The sequence below is a fragment of the Rattus rattus genome, chromosome 3 (assembly GCF_011064425.1).
Source record: "Rattus rattus isolate New Zealand chromosome 3, Rrattus_CSIRO_v1, whole genome shotgun sequence".
In the NCBI taxonomy this organism is placed as follows: Eukaryota; Metazoa; Chordata; class Mammalia; order Rodentia; family Muridae; genus Rattus; species Rattus rattus.
Genome location: NC_046156.1, coordinates 183,921,866 through 183,943,833, shown reverse-complemented (window position 1 = coordinate 183,943,833; position 21,968 = coordinate 183,921,866). Strand labels below are relative to the sequence as shown.

At 44.9% G+C, this 21,968-nt stretch overlaps 2 protein-coding genes across 5 annotated transcripts in view; one reads left to right on the top strand and one right to left on the bottom strand.

Moving 5' to 3' along the window:
- Positions 1-18,156, top strand: part of Plpp1 (phospholipid phosphatase 1) — a 61,451-nt gene extending 43,295 nt beyond the window's left edge. For 2 of the 4 annotated variants that reach the window (XM_032898878.1, XM_032898881.1), the window contains 4 exons: positions 7,968-8,248; positions 10,892-10,949; positions 16,966-17,142; positions 17,706-18,156. In XM_032898878.1, coding sequence (XP_032754769.1) covers positions 7,968-8,248; positions 10,892-10,949; positions 16,966-17,142; positions 17,706-17,828 — 639 coding nt within the window. In that variant the 3' untranslated portion in view covers positions 17,829-18,156. Of the gene's footprint in view, positions 1-3,452; positions 3,605-5,554; positions 5,587-7,967; positions 8,249-10,891; positions 10,950-16,965; positions 17,143-17,705 lie in introns of those variants that run through there. The other 2 variants (XM_032898879.1, XM_032898882.1) reach the window with 2 other exon arrangements.
- The window catches only part of Mtrex (Mtr4 exosome RNA helicase), a 59,545-nt gene continuing 55,621 nt past the window's right edge, over positions 18,045-21,968 (bottom strand). Inside the window, exons 26-27 of the mRNA XM_032898877.1 lie at positions 19,357-19,461; positions 18,045-18,294 (exon numbers count right to left, since the gene is read on the bottom strand). Of these exons, the coding sequence (XP_032754768.1) occupies positions 18,242-18,294; positions 19,357-19,461 (158 nt within the window). The 3' untranslated portion in view covers positions 18,045-18,241. The remainder of the gene's footprint in view (positions 18,295-19,356; positions 19,462-21,968) is intronic.

Here is a 21,968-nt window from a genome sequence, read left to right as displayed (position 1 = left end):
GTATTAAGAAAATATTGGCATGTGTAGTCATTTGAGAAATTATGAAAAGAGATTTTTTTTTAAAGCGATACAGTCTTACTGGTAGCTGACAGCAGTGGAAACAATCCTGTGTCCATGCCTTGGCTGTTATATGTGTCAAGGAGAGCATCGCTGTCCATTTAAAAGATTCAGTTTTCCATGCTGTGTACTGTGGCTGGTAGAGTAAGTTAGTACTGTGCAGCTATATTTGGGGGGAAGTAGTGGTCAAAATGTTAATGTTTACATGCCTTAATGTTACATAAAAATGTTCTAAGGAAATAATTAGAAATGCAAACAAGGATTTGTATTACAAGTGTTCCCAATACTGCATAGATTAACCAAAACCTAAAAGCAACCTTTGTGCTGTCCCTGTTGAAAGAATGGTTAGATTAGGGTTTTTGCAGGGAGTAGAAACTGTTTTTCATTAGCTTTAGTAAAGCCTGTTCTTGAAACAGATAACAAGGTTCTCAGCAGCCTGAGATAGTGGGGCCATTGAGGCCTTCTGGCACAGGGGAACCAAAGCTACCTTTTCGATTCTGCACTGGGAAGGTCAAGCTAGTCCCTTCTTTCTCTGTAAGTGAGCTTTGTCCTTGGCCTCTTTGTTTGTGGGCCAGTGCTGTGTCCCAGCCCAGACGGATTCAGTCTTGTGTTTCTGAGAGGTTCCAGAAGCATTTGAATAAGCTCATCCTTCTAAGTCTTAAGTGGGTCGGTGAACGCCTGTGCTTAGCCTGTATGAGTTTAATGAAAATGAAACTGCACTGGGTTATATATTTTATAAGTTTCTGCGATGGTGACAGGGATTGGTTATTACTAACTTTAAGTATTCCTCAGGCCTTCTCCACTCCAATCTGGTTTCTGTTCTTTCTCTGTAACGAAGGCAGGCCATTAAAAGCCATTGCATCTGAGCTTCCTCTCCGTCTGACCTCTGTTCTTCTGATGCATCCTTGTGCTTCTGCATCCTGACCTGCCAGCAGCTCACCCGAGCTCTCTCAGAGGGTTTTTTTGCTCATCCTTTTAATACCAGCCGTACTCTGTGGTTGCTTTCATGCCACGCCCATGCTGCACATTTTCCTTCTGCTTTGAAGCTATGGGAATCACCCGTCATGGTTTTTCTCCAGCACCCCTTCCTACTGGGAATCACATTCCGAGCACTGACCGACCGGGCACACTCAATTCTGCGTGAGCTTTCCTTTGCTGCTCTTCGCTGGGGTGATTCTGTACCGTGACTACTCCACCCTGTTATCCTGATAGCACCCAGGGTGTTGTATGCAGTGTCCACCCACTCACACATTCCTGCATTTTAAAATGGACATTATCACTTGTAAAATTTTCCTCTATCTTTAGAAATATGAACCTTTTCCCCTGTAAATTGGAGAGTAATTTCCAACATGATTTTTTTATGTGGCATGGCCAAGGGAGAAACACCTTATTATTAATGGATATGTATATGAATATTTTCAGTATATTTGAGACTATCAATACAAATTTTTCCTTATACCAAAGATACAGAATCTAAAGAGTTTCGAATGCTAATGATCTATGTGTAACTTCTGTACTAAGTGTCTTAGTGCAGAAAGAAGCAATACTTAGAAAAAAAATACAGCCAGTTCAGAAATGTGCTGTGTAGACAGAAGAACATTACAGTGCTGCGTGCAGAGTTCTTACAAGTCAGGGGAACCACAGAGATAACAGTTCTTTGTAAATGTGAGACGGATGTCCATCCAGTTGGAATGTTGTAGTTGGTTGAAGGTTAAGTGTTCAGTTACTGTGTGGGACAGGCAGCAACCGGAACCTCAGCCATGTGTAGTTAACGCTACTTTATGTGTCAGTGAGTGGGAAAGTTCATGTAACTCTCCTGAAGTTGTGCTCTGTGGCTTACGTAGAAAGGCTTGGGCGTTTCATCCCATTATGCTAATTGTACGCATGTTGTGACTCAGAAGAGTCTGAATCCACTGAGAGCCATGCATGAAAGCCAGCTCCACAGTTATCAGAAGCCAAGCGCTAGGGATCTTGTAGCGTTTTAGAGATTTTTCAAGAGTTGGCAGCTATCATTGGCAAATTGACTTCCATAAAGAAACATACTCTGAGCCCTGATTCAGTGTCTGAATGAAGATGCAGAGAGATACAGAGAAGAGCTAGCAATGGGAGAGATGTGTACAGAGAGCTACAGAGAGAGCTAGCAATGGGAGAGATGTGTACAGAGAGCTACAGAGAAGAGCTAGCAATGGGAGAGATGTGTACAGAGAGCTACAGAGAAGAGCTAGCAATGGGAGAGATGTGGTTGTAGTTTGGACAGATCGATGTATGATAAACAGCAGCAGAGATCTGGTTGCCAGTCAGTCGGAGGTCAGGGCTTGGAGCCTCATGGAGAGAAAGCACTTGGTCTGCTCGGACAGGCTGGCTTAGTGGGTGAGATGCTGTGTGCAGCATGGGATGCCAGAGGGAGAGCCTTCATGTGTGGACCAGTCCTGACGTGGACTTGTTGAGGGTTTCTGTATCTCTCTTTACAAAGCAGAAAGCTGTAACTAATAAGTAGGTCATATTTAATGACATGAAGAACTGAATTCTTGAAAGTTACATTTAGACAAAGTTTAAGCATTTTAAGGGGTGTAAAGGGTGAGTGTGAGGCATAATCTTCACAGAAAACATTAAAGATAAAACAAGTGTGTGTTAGGGGGTTTGATTAAGGCACCATTGCCTGTCTTAAGAAGGTTGATTCAAGGGGCTGGAGAGACGGCTCAGCGGTTAAGAGCACTGACTGCTCTTCCAGAGGTCCTGAGTTCAATTCCCAGCAACCACATGGTGGCTCACAGCCATCTGTAAAGAGATCCGATGCCCTCTTCTGATGTGTCTGAAGACAGCTACAGTGTACTTATAATAAATGAATAAATCTTAAAAAAAAAAAAAAAAGAAAGTTGATTCAACTTCAGGGTCCATTCCAAGGCAGCTCTAAGTATCCTCTGAATAATTTAAAGAAACAAATGAATACTTTATGTAGACACTGTCATAACCTAGCTGTCATTGTGGCCTGTCTAAACACTGTCATTTTTGGAAAAGCACAAAATGGGGAATGTTAAAATGTTTTCTTCAGAAACAAAGTCCATGACAGAAGGTTAAGAAAGTGCTGGAAACCTGATTTAAGACAGGGGCGGGAGCAGAGACTTCCCACAAATACTGTACCCGGGCAGGGACAAAGGGGGGAGACACCTGGGTTAGAGTGGCTGGCAGGACTGGGAAGCTTTGTTTCCTGTAGAAGCACACTTACCCTACACAGCGACTCTCCTAACTTCTGCTGCATGCACTCTGCATTCTCTTTACATGTGCTCTTACTTACATTCAAAGCAATCGCATCTTTAAAGTCTTCTGGGGTGGTTGTTACCATTGATGAGTTTTGATAATCTTTAATGATATTTTTATTTATTCCCTTTTGCTAGCTGGATTGCCTTTTATAATTCTTACTTCAAGGCATACCCCCTTCCAACGAGGAGTGTTCTGTACTGATGAGTCCATCAAGTACCCTTACAAAGAAGACACCATCCCTTATGCGTTATTAGGTGGAATAGTCATTCCATTCTGTATTATCGTTGTAAGTTAAATCTGCTTTTCCAAGTTTATAACTTTTGAACATGCACCTTACTCTTGTGATAGTGGTTTATTATTAACGATTGAATGTATATCCCTCAGAATTAAAAAAAAAAACTTTAATGGAAAGCTTATTTTATGGAGCTATTTTAAATTACAAAAATATGAAATTGGAGCCTAACTTGGTATATGTAGATTTTGGGCTAATTTTGTGTCCACTTTAGAGTTCATGTTAAATTAATGTTTAATTAATTTAGAAATGTCATTAAAATCTTCACAGTCTCTGACTAGTAAAGTAATTCATAGTTTATGGTAACCAATGAGAAGACACCTTTCACTGTGTACATGCGTGTTTCCTAGAAGTGAGACTCTGAGAGGAAGGATGCTGCTCCTTCAGTCTTAGTGTCTCACGGCTGTCCTGGGCCTGGCATGTCCTAGCTCTTCCCTGGAGCTGCTCTGGGATCTGGTGGGGTGGGGGGATTGATTGTACAGTAATTTAGGTGACGTCCTGCAGTATGGCAGAGGTTCAGGAGATGAGGGATTCCTTTAGTCTTCCTAGATCTCTACACTGAGTTGTTACTTTTAAAAGGCAACAAGCCCATGATGGTTTGTAGAGGAAGTCACCTGTTAGAGACAGGTCTGTGCTCGCTAGCCTGGGCATGATCATGGGCTCAGGCACTCTTTCGATCTCAGACACCTAAGTAGCTGTGAAGTCTTGATTGTTCCCTGAGCATGGTGGTGCATGTCTATACTCCCAGATCTGAGGAAACTGATGCAGGAAGGGTTGCAAGTGCAAGGCCGGCTTAGACTACTTAATGAGACTGTAGCTTATAAAACAAACATGCACATACAGGGTAGTCTGGGGGAAGTTAGGACTTAATATGATCAAAATATATTGTATTTGAATGAAAAAGTGAAATAAAAGGAGGACACGACTGCTCCTAAGTGGTTGAGGTTTCTAGTGTAGATCTAAGGGAGAGCAAGGGCAGAGGCGCCTAGAACGGCCCAGACTGAATCAAGCCCTGAGGAAAGAGGGAAGAGAGTGAAAGAGGAAGAGGGAAGATCTTGAGGCCAAGAGGCCAGGAGCAAACCGGGAGACCAGGAGAGTAAGAGACTGGTGTAGCCAAAATGTCTGGGTTTTATAGGGAAGAGAAGCTGGGGAAGGGGCCAGCTCAGTTCCTGAGATAAAGAGTTTCAGATATGGGGTGGGGGTATTTCAGACAAGATGTCCCTATAACGGGTACTGGTGACGAAGAGAGGCTAGTGGACAGTGTTCCTCTGATGTGTTATATAGGTACCTCAGCCATTTGTCCTGGGTTTGAGACCTGACATCATTTAGTCACTTAACAAAAGTACATTAAAATGCGGGGGGGGAGGGGAGAAGGGAAAGAAAAGAAAGAATTCACTGGAGAGAGGACTCAGTGGCCACTGGTCTTCCAGAGTATCCCAGTTCAGCTTACAACCACCTGTCCCTTCAGCCCCAGAGAATTTGACATTCTCTTCTGGCCTCTGTGAGCACTTGTGACATATACACAGAGACACATGTACACGTAAATAAAATTAAAAACTTCCAGCACGGTCTTTCAGAAGTTATCTTTACATTTAGTACAATGACAAGTGAATTAATATGAATCAAGGCCCTTGAAGTGTGCATTATTTTTAAGGCACAGTGAGAGAACTGTTAAATGGACAGGTGAGATAGACAGCTCATCAGGTAAAAGTGTTTGCTGCCAAAGAGGCCTAAGTCCAAGCCCGGGACACCTGTGGTAAAAGGAGGGCACTGACTCCTGCAGGCTGTTCTCTGACCTCAGCCACTCCCTAATCAGAGTTGTATATATTGAATATCACTTATTTAGAAGTAAATTGGAGGAGGGGAAGAAGTAAATCATTTAAAATCTGTATTGGTTCAGACTTTGCACCAAGCCTTTGGCATGGCCTGTAGATGATCACAGTGGTGATAAAGTCTGTGAGAAACCGAGAGACAAGGTAGGATTTCCGTACAGAGGAAATGGTCAGTGAGCGGTGTCAGTATATGGGGTTAATAAAAGTCTGTCCACTCCAGTACCTCACTTTTGGCTGTTGAGAAAGACTCAGGAGACTGCACAGCAGTGGGAGCAGGGGGAGCTGCGGGGAAGAGGAGGAGGTGTGAGGTGCACCAGTGGTTTCAGACTCCTGGGCTAGTGAACCCCCCCATGAAGGAACGCAGTACGGATGCTGTTTGACAGTCTTGGTGGGGACATTCAGGAGCTGGAGAGAGCATGCTCCGAGCATAGGCCCACGGGGTGGAGCAGCGCTGTGGAAGACTGTCACCGTTAGTGAGTGAGACGTGAGAAGTGTTCTGAGTTGTCAGGTTAATTCCATAGCTTGTTAGCTAGGTGTAGACCTGACCAAAGATTAAGACCAAGGAGTAATAGGCCAAAGGGCAGGACACAGTATTAAATGAATTGAAGAACATGACTGTCACATGCAGATAGAATGAGGAAAACAGAATTTCTTCTGGCTGTTTCTCTCAAAGAGGAGAGCATGTAACTTTAAAAACTAAGCACCTGCCAGCATTACAGCCTTCCCGCCAGCTTTTGGTTTATGTGGGCCACTTGTGTAGGTCAGCTGGTGCTCTGCAAATCACAAAGCTGGTTCCTCCATCAGTGGCGGGAGCAGGGCTTGAGCGCCCACAGCTGGGGTTGGCTGTGAGGAGGGGGCTGTGCTGCTCATTGTGGAACAGTTGAGTTCTGAGGTGTGGAGGTCCGCCCTGCTGAACTGGTTAATTAATATGCTTGTATGCCCCCCACCAGCAAAGATGAACTCCATACTCTGTTAGAGAACTCTTCTCACTAGCAGCCTTAGGGAATTACCAGAACTCCTGTAATGACCCAGAGGCAATATAATCTTTAAAACAGGGCAGTGGCTGTTGGTAAGGGTGACCCTAGGCCAAGTAGTGCAGGTGTGATGACCCCAAGTCCACTTCCCTTGTCCTGTGACCCAGTCTCTGAAAAGGGGTTTCATGAACTCACTACCACGGAGACTATTTTGTGTGGTGTAAGGCGTTGAAGGGATTTTGACTTTACCCAGGCAGTGCCTTTCAGTGAACGTTTATCAACACCTCCTGTTTTAGGCTCCTGTGTCAATTTTAGCTTTCTGTTGAAAAGTTAAGACATCACCCAGCCTTTCAGAATTCCTAGTCTAATTGGCAAAGTTATAACACTGACGGGGCTCTAGGAGCTATTGAGCCAGAGCTGAGGGAGAAGAGCTGCTCACACCAGACCTCTGAGATTCCACTAAGAGGCAGCCATTACGTCGCCTGTGGCAAGGCTGGCTCTGCACACGGCCCTTCCCTGATAGGATGTGTTTGTAAACCTTTAAGGTGAGCTAGAAAAACAGGAGGTGTCTCAAGGGAAACTTGGTTGTAGAGCCCTCACCTCTGCCTACCCGGGAGTCAGAGGTCACTGTTTCCTAGGTGTGTATGTAGACTGCAGGCCCATGGAGTGCATCCTCTTGTCTTATTTAACCAGTAAACGCTGGGATTCACAGTCATACATTCAGTATTTGGATTTCTCAGGAGGTTGGTGGGTGAAGCTGTGAAGTTATGCTTTAAGCTCTGGTGTGCTCACCACACACACACACACACACACACACACACACACACACACACACACACACAGTGTTGACCAAGGTAGCAGTCGATAGCATGCTTATAGGAAAACGTCTTAATATATTTTTATATGTATTATAACTCCATTTTTATAAAGCAGTGAAAAATAGGAGAGGGACCATCTAAAGTGACACCCCTCACATCCCCAGGGAAGGAGGAGTCCCAAGTAGTAGTTTGGTTTCTTACTAGGACTCTTCAGAGGAGTCTGGCTTTTCCTGAGCGTTCTGGAAAGCAGAAATCGGAGACCTTGGTGTTTGAAGTACTGCCCTTTGGCCCCAGACACAGAGCCACACTTTTATCCTATATTTTTTATTCCCTAAAATGGCTTTACTCCTATAAATATGATGGATGTCTGACTCAAAGGAATGCTTGAGGAAAGTGGTGACCGATAGAATTGAACCATGGTTATGTGAGGAGGAGTCTCTTTGGGGCGTTTGTGTTCTTAGAGTAAGCCACAGCTGTGTTTTGAGATCCATTGCTGTAGCTACAAGCACTTCCTGTAGACTGCGCACTGCTGTTGGCCCAGCCATGGCTACGTCAGCAGTGCCTACAGCTGACCCTGGTGCTTTTTGTTTCTTTAGAATCAGACGTCCTAAACTGACTGTTTTAAAAGGGGAAGTTTGTAAAGCAAAGATCATTTACAACTTAGCAGTTGATGTTTTTGTTTGTTTAAAGTGCCTGCCTGTTGTTGTAACAGCCTGCTTTCTCTCTCTTTCAGATGATTACTGGAGAAACTCTGTCAGTTTACTTTAATGTCTTGCATTCAAATTCCTTTGTCAGCAATCACTATATAGCCACCGTTTACAAAGCCGTCGGAGCCTTTTTGTTTGGAGCCTCAGCCAGTCAGTCCCTGACTGACATTGCCAAGTACTCTATAGGCAGACTGCGGCCTCACTTCCTGGCTGTCTGTAACCCAGACTGGTCAAAAATCAACTGCAGCGATGGCTACATTGAGAACTTCGTATGTCAAGGGAATGAACAGAAGGTCAGGGAAGGCAGGTGAGTGTGTGACCTGTAATGCTTGTGTTGCCTTGAGTAGTGCCCTAGGCTAGAAGGTTTTAGTGACTGGAGAGGCACTGGCTACCACTTTGAAAGGAGAAAGAAACTAGTAAAAACAGGAATGAACGAACTCATGAACCCGTAACCTCGATTCTAGTTCCTTAGTCTACTGTTTTAGTCATGAGGCTTCTGTGTCCATTTAGGAGCATTTTATTGAAACGTTTTATTATGACGTATGAGAATCTGGCCCACTTCAGGGTTAGTAAGCTTTTTTAAAGATGCTAGTTCAAGGGCTGAGACATGGCTCAGTGGGCAAATGCTTCCACTCCCCAGTGCTGCTTTGATGCTGTACTGAAATAAAATAAAATTGTAAGGGAACAGTCTGTGCACAGTAGCTTTAATGATCCATAATGCACAAACCTGTTTAATCCTTGATCACGGTTTTGAATATTTTCACTGCATTAAGTCTGCCTATGAGCCTGTCAGTCTATCAGCTCTCTGTCCTTACAGTCCTTTCTGTTCCATGTTTTCTAGGACATTGTGTGTGAGATCATTCAGTGAGAGCGCTGATATATCTGTCTTCTCTCGCTAACGTGTCGGTTTCATGGTTTGTCCATGTTTCATGATTGTTACAGATTGTTAATGCAGCCATCTGAACGTTGATTTATAGTTAGGCTGTTTCTAACGTGGGACCATAAGAAATGAAGCTTCCTGGGCACAGCGGCTCACCCTTTAATCCCAGCTCTTGGGAGGCAGAGGCAGAGAGAGGCAGAGGCAGGTGGATCTCTGTGAGGGGAAGCCTGCTGGCCTACAGAGTGAGTTCCAGGCCAGGCAGGGCTTCACAGTGAGACCCTGTCTCAAAAAATAAGATGAAGGCTGCTATAAACACGTGTGTTTACACTGTAAACACGTGTGTAAGCACATGTAAGAGACTTGCATTTTACTCGGAGTAGACATGCTGAGCATGCAGCCTTGTAAGTGTTGTTACAGTTGTAGGAAGGAAGGCGCCAGGTGCCGCTGTGGTTGCAGACTGCATTCTTCCTGGACTGGGACTTCCTTAGTCAGGCCCTCGATGTCCTCCTGGTAGTTTCCCTGCCTTAGCCATGCCTCAGGCTTCCTGTGTCTCGGGGTTCCTGTCTGTGTTTTGTCCGTAAGTGGTGCTGCTGGGTGTCTGCGGCGCCTTTGTCCTTCCGGTCCTGCCGTCTGGACATCTCTGCTGCACTCTTGTGGAGAAAGCAGTCAATGGGCCCATGTTCTACTAAGTTGTAAGAGTTTCTTATTCTAATAAATGCCCCCTTTGTGACATGTTTTGAAATAATTTTCTCTAAATCTGTTGCTTGGTTTTTCTTTCTTACTGATACTCCTTGAAGTATAGAAATAGAAACTTTAAAGGCCTTTTCTGCTCTATGTGACGTCGTGTGTGTGCACGTAGAGGCCAGAGGTCAGTATCGTGCGTTCTTCAGTCACTCTGCACCGTATCCTCCGTCTCAGCCCCCCAGTGTGGGAAGTGCGACTCAGTCCTTCCTCACTCTTGAGTGACAGCACTGTTTCAAGGGAGCCATCTTCCCAGCCTCTGTAGTTTCCAAGAAACTCAGTTTATCTTTTGCTTTCATAGTTTGTAGTTTTGGATCTTAATGAATCTGTTCCCGCCTGTGCTTTATACGTTTATTCTTAAGTTTAGCGCTTCCAGCCTTTGGATTTATGTTTGTGTATAATGTAAGGAAAGTATTCTTTTTCTCCGTAGACTACAGTGTTTCCCACCTTATTGACAGCTCCATCTTATAATTTAAATTGTCACTAGCACTTTTGTTGAAGTAACGGAACTCTGTAATGTCTGCTGTTGTGGTGTCCTTCACTATCTGTGTCCTCTGCAGTATCACACTGCAGCTTTATAGAATGTCGCCTTAGTCCGAGGCCCCTCCGTCCTGTTGAAGCTTTCCATGTCGTAGGTTTGTGTGTTTCTCATTAGGCAGAATTTTCATTGAGATTGATTCACATCTTTACATTTACGGTGACTTGGGGTTGGGGATTTGGCTCAGTGGTAGAGCGCTTGCCTAGCAAGCTCAAGGCCCTGGGTTCGGTCCCCAGCTCCAAAAAAAAAAAGAAAAGAAAAAACAAACAAACAAACAAACAAAAAAACATTTACGGTGACTTGAAATCTTTTTCTATTTTGTGTGTGGGTGTTTGGCCTGCATGTATATGCACCATGCTCCTGCCTGGTGCCCACAGACGCCGGCCGCGGAAGGTGTCACGTGACTTGGAACTGGATTTACAGACATTTCTGAGCCTTCCTGTGGGAGCTGGAAACCGAACCTGGGCCCTGTGAGACCAGCAAGTGCTCTTACTGCTGAACCGCTCCCAGCTCCCAGCTCCCAGCGGTGCTGTCGCTTTTGAGGTTTCCTGTAGTTTATCTTACAAGTGATTATTTCCTTTTCCATCGCTTTCTGCTTTTGCTCTCTGGAGCCAAGGAGATTTCAAAGGCAAAACAGGGTAGAACTGGGGTGTGGCTTTGCCATCTGCACAGGTGGGTTGGTCAGGAGCACCAAAAAGGAAGAGTAAAAAGGAGGGGAGGGAGGGGAGGGGAGGGGAGGAGGGAGGGAGGCGTCTGGGAGGAAAGCTGACGCTGCTCTTCTTTTCTCCCAGGTTGTCCTTCTACTCGGGGCACTCCTCATTCTCTATGTACTGCATGCTGTTTGTCGCAGTAAGTACTTCATGTCTGCAGGGGGCGGGGCACGGCTGTGGGCTGGCTGCTGAGCACAGGCCGGTGCCTTCCCTGTCGCACATAGCAGAACTACACGGGCAGGAGTTTTACTCCTGTTCAGGACCTGAGATGTCCCTGTGTGCCCTTTGAACAGACCGCTGGGCTGGGTGGGAGGCCCAGCAGTGTGGTGGCTTTCCTCCTCTGCCTGTGAGGAGACCCTCAATGATGGAGGTGCAGGCAGTGTGACTACTGTTAGAGCAAGTGTGTCATTGTCTTTTCATTTTTCGGAAACATTTCCCCAAGACTTTGCATGGTCCTGGTCCATCTGGGAGCAAGCCTGCAGATCAGCACGCTTGCCATATTCCAGGTTGGCACGGAGGAGTTAGAAAAGATGGACGCCACACTGCTCGGTAAACCAGAGCTAAGCAGTAAGACAGGAATAGTACGCACTGTAGAAGTCTTCAAAGGTCAGTTATGATGTTTCATCACATTCCTTCTGTACTTACATAGTTATACACATCAGTCTGTGCTGTGTTCCCAGCATATGGAACCTCAGACCTTGCTTTTGTCTTTTTGTTCTTTTCTTTTTTCCGGAGGGGAAACTCAGGACCTTAGGCCTACCACTGAGCCAAATCCCCAACCCCTCTTTTTGTTCTTTTAAAAAAAGTTCTTTTTATTGTATTTACTTAATGGTGTGTGTGTTTGTGTGTGTGTGTGTGCATGTGTGTGTGTGTGTGCATGTGTGTGTGTGTGTGTGTTTACACACTTCTCCTTCCTCCGTGTGGGTCATGGAATTGAGGTCAGGTTAGAGGCTTGCTGGCAAGTGTTTTTACCTACTTAACCATCTTGATGGTCCTGTGTTAATTTTCTTTGTAAATAAATTTTTATATAGTTGTAATGCATGTAAATTTGCAAATTCTTGGTTTTTCCCGATTTGGTCTTATTAAATACAACATTAGTATTTAAAAGTTAGAAAAAGTCCACTGTAGTTGGGCACAGTGACACACATGACCAAGCACTGGGAAGAGAGAGCTCCAGGGCAGTGTCAGCTATGGAAGGTGACTTATGAAGTGTGGTGTTGAGTGGATGCATAAGTTGACTTGGCCTCAGAATTTATAATCAACTTTAAATGTTCACTTGAAGACCGTGTAAAAAGTGCCCCTGTTATGTAACAGTCAGGGCTACAACTTCCAAGCTGTTACTAGGTAATTTTTGGATTCAACATTCTGAAAATTGCAATCTCACAGTAATGAGTTCGGTGAGAAGGCAGCAGGGTCCAGACTCAGTCTCTGGAGCATCTTTCTGAGACACTCGCACCTGTGTGCAGCTCTGCCTTGGGAGGTGTGACTCTTTTCAGAGTGGTCAAGAGCAAACACCTCACTCACATTGTTCCGAGGAACCATCACGTGGTTGTATTCTAACTAGGACTGGCTGTGCGAGGCATGGACACCTGCAGGGCTTTATCCAGAGCACGACGTGGGCTGCACTGATTGGCCTTTGAAGTGTGGGGCCAGACCTAGTTGGGTCTGTGGTGTATTCACGACCTGAGCCTCAGTGTCTCTGTCCTTCAGATGAACCTAGGGTTCTCTTTTGGTGACTACCAATGCTTTGTATTTTATATGTTTAACTCTTTCTTGTAATTTCCATGTGGGAAAAATGTGGAGTGACTACTGCTTTAGAGGTGAAGGCCTTGGCAGGGGCTGCTAAGGTCTGTGAGCTTTGCAAATCCCCCGACAGGGTTTGACTCCCATCACCTCCATGGTGGCTCAAACTGTTTGTAATTCTAGTCCCAGGAGACTCAACGTCCCATTAAGGCCTCCCAGGGCTCCAGGCATGCCCGTGGCACATAGGCACACATGGAGGCCAAACACCCACCCAGGAAGTAAAGCAGACAAGTGGAACGCAATAGGGGAAGACACCCAGGCCTCAATATGGCATATGAGTATACGTACCAACATTCTTACTCACGTGTGCATGTAACACAAAGAGATAAAAGTCCAGGTAGGTTCCTTACAAACCAGGGCATTTCTGGAGAGATCGTGATGTTTTACGATCTTGACACACTAGAGACATGTACTTGATTGGCATGGAGGCCCAGCTTTGAGTTCAGCCCTGCGCAAACAGTGGCTCCTGGCTTTCCTGTCTATATACAACACGACCTCCCGTCCCCCACACTCCTGAGGTAGTGACTTGTCTTGTCTCTCTGGGCATCTGGGTCAGTCCCAGGTTTAGGTGGAGATAGGGTTATTAAGTCTGGAGATTACTGACACTTAGAAATTAACTTCTAGTTCAACACTTCTCCTAGAGCTGTCCTTTGACTATTGTGCCCTGGCAGGCAGCCCAGACCTGAGCTCAGTGCCAGTGCTGGGGGGGGGACACCTCAGGGCAGAGCTGCTTTGCGCTTGCTTTGTGACCATCCTTGGAGTTGATTGGTTCTGAAGATCACACATTCATCTGACTGTCAGAGTAGCCTTCAGAGGCACTGAGAAATGCATCAGTGTTTGCTTTTTGTTTTTTTGTGGATCCATCCTGTTGAGGTTTACATTGTGGCCTATAATGAAGTCCATCACCCCTTCTTCCCTCCCGGCCACAAAAGTGTGTAACTAGCCTTACCCTCCCAGGTACAGGCAGGCCCCTGCCTATTTATTTATTTATTTTTTCTTTTTTTCGGAGCTGGGGACGGAACCCAGGGCCTTGTGCTTGCTAGGCAAGCGCTCTACCACTGAGCTAAATCCCCAACCCCAGGCCCCTGCCTATTTGACCCTTCCTGGTACCTTGTGGTAGTCACTGAGCACTGGCCCTGGACCGCTTAGCATTATGTTTCTTTTCAAACTGTGGAGAAGCACTGGGCAGGTGAGGAGTTTACAAATGTGAATTAGGGTCTCCACGAGTGGTAGAGATGTCCAGAGAAGCCTGAACAGATGCCTGCTTTATACTCTTCTCTTGGCCAGATTCATTCTTAAATGTGGGTGAAGCGATCTATATAGCTTATTGGGTGTGTATCTGTGTTGAGTAGGATGTCAGTGTTGTTCTGGCCTTAGGAACTTTTCAGTAAAAGGTCAAATATTTAGACCTAAAAGTAGCTCTCCCCCCTTTATAGTGTTAGAGATCAACCAGCCCCTACTGCATATACATATCAGTCAAGCTACTGAGCTATATACATCCTAAGCCCCCAAATAACTGCAGTCTAAGTGGGGGAACCTGAGACCATAACAGTCGTAACAAGGTCAGCCACTGGGCAAAACAAACAAACCAGCTGCAAAAGTGATTGCTCAACAGCCTATTTCCAGGTGTGGTATTGTATCATTTAATGGAAACTAAATAGAATTTCAGAAATTTCAGTGTGGACTGGCTGCACCCTAACTTAGGATAGGTGCTTGGATGCTGTAATTGTAATCTATGCCCATTGACCAGATAACTGAGGAGCAGCAATGCGTTTTTGACCGTTCTGTGTGAGTTAGGGTGTCAGAACACAGGAGTAACTCGGTCAGGTTCTAGCAGGACTTCTGGCTGCACACTACTGGCTTGCTGCAGCCTTAAATAATGCAGAGTATGGGAACTCCTGGGTCCCTCCATGACCTTGTTATCCTGCCAAAGGCCTCATCTCCCACTCTTGCCTCTCCGGGGGTTAGGAGGCGAGGGCGTCTTCCTTGGTAAAGTCAGCATGGGGGAGATGCCCGACTGTCTCAAGTGTTTAAGAAGCCAGAAGCCCCAGTGCACTGTCAGCAGGAATCTGGAACGCATCTGTACTTTTGTTGCAGGGAACTGCCAGGTTCTTTCACCATTTCTTAGGTGTAGCCACTGGTTAGTCAAGTCTACTCCTAAGGAGTGAGAAGCTGCTGTACCAATCTGACCTCCCTAGTAAGAAGCCTCTTCCTTCCCTCCATATCGATGGACACTTAAACCTGTAGTTTTGCAAAACTACTTCACAAGCCTGCAGGCTTCCCTGTTTGAAAGGAAGATAGGAGGATTGTGCAGCATTAAACAGGGAATCTTCCTAACTCCATTTAGAGGTGTTGTGTGCCCACCTTTCTAGCAGAGGTGGATAAAACTCTCTCTAGGACATCTTTATGTGCAAATATTCTTAGATGTTTCTAGCATCGGAAAAAGGAAAAGCCTGTTGCTGACAGCTGCATTTTTGTTCACAGTACCCAGGACTTGGCTTCAGGTACAGTCTAGAAACTTATCTTTAGTAATTTTTTTAAAACTTATTTATGACAGTACACTGTTGCTGTCTTCAGACACCAGAAGAGGGCATCGGATCCCATTACAGATGGATGTGAGCCACCATGTGGTTGCTGGGAATTGAACTCAGGACCTCTGGAAGAGCAGTCAGTGCTCTTAACCTCTGAGCCATCTCTCCAGCCCAAAAACTTATCTTTAAAATGACCTTCATAATTGAGGTGGAAATAATGTTTGCAATGAGATTCTTAAACAGAAGCAAGGATTTGGGAGAAGAGGCGCCATAGAGAGCCAGTAGTACTTGACCTGGCTAATAAGTTAACCAACCGGGAAGGCGTGCTTCATGTGCACTGCCTGTGCCTTGTGAATAGTTTTAAATGGTATTTCAGTCATCCATCAATTGACAGATTTGTGTGAATGCCTTTGTGCATGCAGAGGCTAGAGGACAACCTCTGGTGTCATCCTCCCCTTTTGAGCCAGGGTCTCTCATGGTCAGGAGTCCATCAATAAGGCTAGACCAGCTGGCCAAGAACCATGTCTCCTGTCTCTCTGTTCCAGCACTGGGATTACAAATGCAAATCATAGTCTGTGGCTTCTTTACATGAGTGCTGGAATCTTACCAGTCCTCACACTTCCAAAGCAAGCATCTTACAAACTGAGGGTCACCACTGCTGTGATAGACACCACAGGCAGGCAGGGCAGGAGCTCAAGCACAGCAGGAGCTGAAGCAGAGGCCATGCAGGAGTGCTGCTTCCTGTCTTGCTCAGCCTGCTCTCTCAGAGCCCAGGACCACCTGCCCAGGGATGGCCCCACCCTCAATAGGCTCTGTCTTCCCGAATCAGTTTCTAAGGAACTGCCCAAGGGCTTGCCTGTAGCCCAACCTTGTGGAGTTAATATTTTCCCAATTAAGGTTCCTCCTCTCCCACTCTAGCTCGTTGATATGAACCAGTCAGCACACTGAGCTAGCTACTTCTCCTAGCCTGAAGGCTTTCTTAATGTTGGCAATTACATTTTTATTTTTAGGGGTGTGTGTGTGTGGGGGGGGGGGCACGACACAGTCTTGCATCCTAGATGGCCTGGAACTTTCCATCCTCCTGAGTGTGAAGCTCACACCTATTATAAAATTAATAAAAGTGGCATAGTTGTTTTGTTGGCATTTTGTTTAAAATAATAGTTCACTGACGATTCCCGTTTACATCAAAATTTTTAGATATTTGTGTGCCAGAGCCAGTGGAAGGGGATGTACTCAGTATGGGAGAGGGTAACAGGGTTGGGGGAAGAGCAGATGTCTTTCCTGACCCTGAGTACACTATAACCTACTGCTTATTTGGGCAGAGTGATCACACTTCCATAGATCACTCACCTGGTCTCAGCTGCTGCTGTTTGAGGACAGCCGAGCTCTTGGGTAACTGTGAGCTAAGCAGACAGTCCTTAGATATGCTAGGGAGGAAACAGGGGAGCCTGGGCTAGGGCAGGGGCAAACCCTTGTCTGAATTCTAGCAGTTTATTCCAAGACTAGGACCAAGGCAGCACTATACTCTATCAGAATCGTACACAGGCCACAGGGAAGGACTGCCTTCAAATCCTGTCTAGTCACAAGCAGAGAAACCCTGCTTTACAATTTGAAGGGCATGGAATGGCTAAATACGTAATAAATTCTTCTAAATGCAAGTTACTGGGGCAATACTGTTCAGGGTGTGTGGGGGGTGTTGCTTTAAAACACTTGCCTTAAGTTTTACTTCATATGTAAATATATTGATAACCTAAATGTCAACGCTTGAGAGGTGTGGTGGGTGATATTCAAGTTTTCAGCTGGCTCTTTTTTTTCTATTAGCTTTATCTTCAAGCCAGGATGAAGGGAGATTGGGCAAGACTCTTACGACCCATGCTACAGTTTGGGCTTGTTGCTTTATCCATATACGTGGGCCTGTCTCGAGTTTCTGATTACAAACACCACTGGAGCGACGTGTTAATTGGCCTCATTCAAGGAGCTGTTGTGGCAATATTAGTGGTAAGTATCAGGCAGCAGCCCGAGTGCTGGCACTGCTAGTCACTGGTGTAATTCCCCAGTGAGACACCCAACAGGACAGAATGTGCCTCACTAATTCTGAGTAAGGATGTCAATAAAAGGATATGTCTGACAGGTAAAAACTGGGTGATTCTTGGTCAGTATTGTAAAATTCTTAGTGTTTTTATTGTTAAAGTCTATGGTTGTAGTAAACAATCTCCTTTTTCATGAATTGAAAATTCACTTAATAAATTATTTTTCAGTATTGGTTAAATGAAGGTATTACCAAAACATTTTGAAGAATTTTCTACAAAACATGTTTCTTTTAGCCAGCCTTTTTTTTTTTTTTTCCCCCTTTTTTTTGATACAGTGACTCACTGTAGCTCTGGTTGGCCTGGAACTCCAAAGACCCACCTGTTCTCTCTCTCCAGTGCTGGGATAAAGGCACTGCTACAACCAGCCTAGCTAATTATTACTTTTTTTTTAACATTAATTGGTTCCTGAAATTTTGTATATGATTTTAAACTTGTGTTACAGCACTAAATATTCTGCCCTGTTTTGTATAGGTTTTGTATGTAACTGATTTCTTCAAGACCAAAGAGTCAAACAAAGAAAGAAAAGAGGACTCACACACGACTCTACACGAAACCACCAACAGACAGAGCTACGCAAGGAATCATGAGCCCTGAAGGGTGCAGGGGAACAGGCCAGCTTCGAAGGGAACTGCTGGAGGCAGAGGGCAGGAAGATGCACATCACTCCCTGGTGTATACATTAAAGGGCTGCTGCTATACCTCTTGGATGCCCACTTTATCTATGTATATAGTTACTTTAACACAATGAGTTTTTTGAGTTTTTAATTGAACTAATAGTTCAATTAAAAAAAATTTAAGCCTTTCACTAAAACACTGCCCCACCTGTACATTTTTTTATTGAAAGATGCTATGTACAAATGTGTATGTTACATGCCTTCTCAGAATGATATTTGATTTAAAAATAATAAAATGCTTGCGAACAACTCTTGAATTGGGAGAACCACTTGAACACTTGAAAAAGCATTTGTAGTCAACTGCAATCAGACAGGTGGTGACTAACATTGAACTCTATAAGTAGAGGCTGGCAGCAAATACAATATCCCTCTTGATTTTGGTGATTCCTAAGGGAAAAGAAAATAATGTTTAAACTTTCAAGACCATAAAGCATATTATAACTTTCTGGGACTATGGTTTTACAGCTCAGTCCTGACTAAACTGGTAAAGAACCATCTTGAGTATAAAAAACGTGTTAGCTTAGGAGAGTTCAGAGCCAGCTGAAGAACCTGAGAGACCAAGTACTTTCCCTTTCAACTACACTACACTGTGTTATGGTTTGGGTGAGTGGCTGAGGCTATTAAAGTCGATTCTAGAACAGGACCTAAGTTATCAGAAGTAGATGATCCAGATCAAGCAGTTGTCTTCACATTAGAAGACATGGGAACTTTTTATATTAAAGCTCAACAAGTGCACATTCTATTTTTAAACTGTACATGGCTGCCTCTGTCAACAGAGTCTAATCACTCAGTGTGGAGTGTAAGAGGACAAAACACTCAAGTCAGAAATCACCACCACTGACTGACTGCAGTCCGTCTCGTCTGTCCAGGACATAAGTGGAAATGAACAACACAGTAGTTGCTTCCCAACTCCCCACTTCCTCTACACTTTACCATCCGCCCTTCCCTGTCTCCCTGCATCCTCCTTGCTACTCCACAGACTTGGCCGCTTTGTTGCCCTCCACTCCCTTATACACTCACTCTGTTCCAACCACACTAGCCTCCTGTTGCTCAAATTGTCTGAGGCCTTAATGCCATCTGTGTGGAGGTCTTTAGTCTACTTTCCTTTCCTTGAGGACTTCGTGACCACTGACTTCTTATCTCCCTCACACTACAAGAGAAGCTTTGCTAACTGCACTTTAATGTCTGTCCATCCTTACAATTCTTAGAACACTGCTGGACGTATAGCAAGTATTCAATACATATGTATAAATGGGAATGTGTAATGTATAAAATAAAACCCTAACAATGTCCTATAGAAGCCTTCCACTTTCAATGCATACACTATAGATGACCTTCTGTGATAGTCCAGCCAAAGACAGCTCCAACTGCCCTTCTAAGTTGTGTCAGAAGTCCAAGTCTCAAGACTTGCCCACATTACCGTAAAAGGCCCATACACTAGATACTGACCTTCAGCAAACTTGTTCTCCAGCTCTGTGTTTCCAATGGCTTTCGCTGCTTGACACATCTGTCGAAGCAGTTCTTCCAGGCGCCTCATACAACGGATTATACTGCCTGGACAGAGGAGGGATTAGTGAATACAACCAGGAATAGACATTTGCTAGATGCAAGCACAACAACATGACTGGTGGGTTATCCCCACCTCCCATCAACGGTCGTAAAGGACACACTCTAAGGTGCAGTGACGTTTTTAGAGGAGGGGAAATCAAATTCCCTGGCTTTAGAGAACAGACCCACTTGAGGAAGGAGGCACGACAGCTATTGGGCCTATAAGGGTGGATCAGGGCGTCTGTCTGTCAAGTACACAAAAGCCTAACAGTCCAGCTTCTCAGGACCCTGTGTGGGCCTTATCAGGATTCTGGACACTACAAGCATACCTGTTATTAGCTTGTTTCGTCAATGTTTTGCTTTTACAGTGTATTCTTAGAAATAGCAAGAGAGGCTACAGACTTTTCCCTGTGGATTGCAACCTCAAGTCAAATCTTCCAAAGCGGAAGCTGTAGACGGTGCTACTTGTTAAGACGTTAAGACTTGTGTAAAGAGGGGCCTGGGCCCCTTTCTTCAAGTGTGAACTAACTGAATCAAAGCTCTGGGGACTTCACTGTAACATCTGGACTGCATTAGGAACATTGTTTCTCTTAAATGTAAGCTTTAGGAAAGGTGGCCACATTCTGACTCCTTGTAGCACTGGGACAGTTCATCCACCACTCTGTGTTCCAGTGTCTCTGGGGTAAAGGACTGTGATACAAACTCAGAGCAGAACAGAGACAGGGAGCCAGGTGTGATGGCGCCCAGCTTTAGTCCCAGCACTGAAGGCGCTCTGTGAGTTTGAGGCCAGCCAGGACTACATAGTGAGACCCTATGTCCAAACAGTACTGGAATTCAAACCCCAGGGCCTTCCACAAGAACTCTACTATTGAGCTGCATTCGTAAATTCCACTAAATATCATTTGAAATGAGAATTTCTTCCTCTTCTGGATTTGTCTAACTTGAAAGAAGACAATGGCAGCCTACTTCTACTATACAGTTTTTGTGAAGTTATTTGGCTGCTGGTGAGTCAAAAGCCCGAAGTAGTAAGCTATGGATTAGTTAGGTTCTCATTACTGTGGTAAAAGATTTATTTTGGTTTATGGCTTAGCTGTCCATCATGGGGGAGTCACAGGAGGGTGTTATAGTGGAGCAGGTGCCCTGTCCTGATTTTGGTCCTGAGAACCTGAGTGAGGCAACATAGGAACAAAGAAGACAGAATCTGAAGAAACACACAGAAAATCTACAGCGGGCTGTGCTCTCTGATCACAGGCCATCTGCTGTGGAATCCAGGAACTCAGTATATTGTTATCACAGTACTAGGAGGGCAGTCTTCTGAGAGAAGAAAGCTGTGGCTGCTAGGCCCTTTTCTTCTTCACACACTGGCCAACCATCTGTAAACACATGTACTTGTACCAGAGAATGGCTATGTCATTCGTCTGAGCCTCATGGGGGAAGGAGGCTTTGCCATTTCCATGAGTCTGAGGCACTAGGATTCTTGATATGGCTATACACATGCCAACAATACACACTGACTCAGGGCTTCCTCCCCCCTGCTGATCCCATCTGGGTGGATCGGGGGTGGTGGGAGAGAGGACAGGGAGGTGGGCCAAACCGAAAACCCCCTGCTCTCACTTCGTTCATCTTTCAGAAGTCCTACAACCTCACAAAAGAGCAACAGCAGCTGGGGACCAAATATATGATACTAGGTGTATTTCACATTTAAGCTATAAAAGGCCAGGCCAGGCAAATTTCATATTCCATAAATACATTAAAAAGTAGGTCAAGAGTATGATTTTTGTGTGTTGCCCGCTTCTGCACGGTTACCACACACATATGGTACGCATATATACATATAGGCAAAACAAATCTTAAAAAAACAAAAGAAATTAAAGCAGGTTTACATGCTAGAACAGCAGAAACAATATGTGCATATTGCCAGGGGAGGAAGTGATTATATGCACATGCACATACACATACATACAGGAGCTCAAGGAATTCAGAAATATGTGTCAGATTTCCCTGGAACTGGCGTTAAAGGTAGTTATAAGCTGCCATATGGGTGCTGGGAATCAAACTCGGATCCTTTACAAGAGCGGGGTGTCCTCTTAACCACTGAGGACCTCTTAAGTCTAGGAGCTATGTTCTATAATCTCAGAGTTTATCAACCCTTCCTAGGAAGAGTAATAACTGTCAGTACTGTGTGCTATTACTTCCCTTAGACTTCCCACAGCTTGTTAGTGTATCATGTGGATTTAGGAGGATCTTGGGAGTCAGCACAGCAGAGATGCAGACTGGGAGGACAAGTCAGGTGCCCCAGGTGAGCTGGGCAGGAAGGTGACTGGGTTGAGACAGATGCACAAGGAGGGCAATCATGTCAACTGCCTCTTAGAGAGTAAAGGAAGCCAAGAGAATTTCTACCCAGGAGAGTTCCTGAGGTAGGTGGGTGTGGGAGCACATTTTAAAATGCCATGCCATTCAAAGTCTGAGAACAGTGGTCACCAAATGATGACTAATAAGTCAGAGGGAAGAAG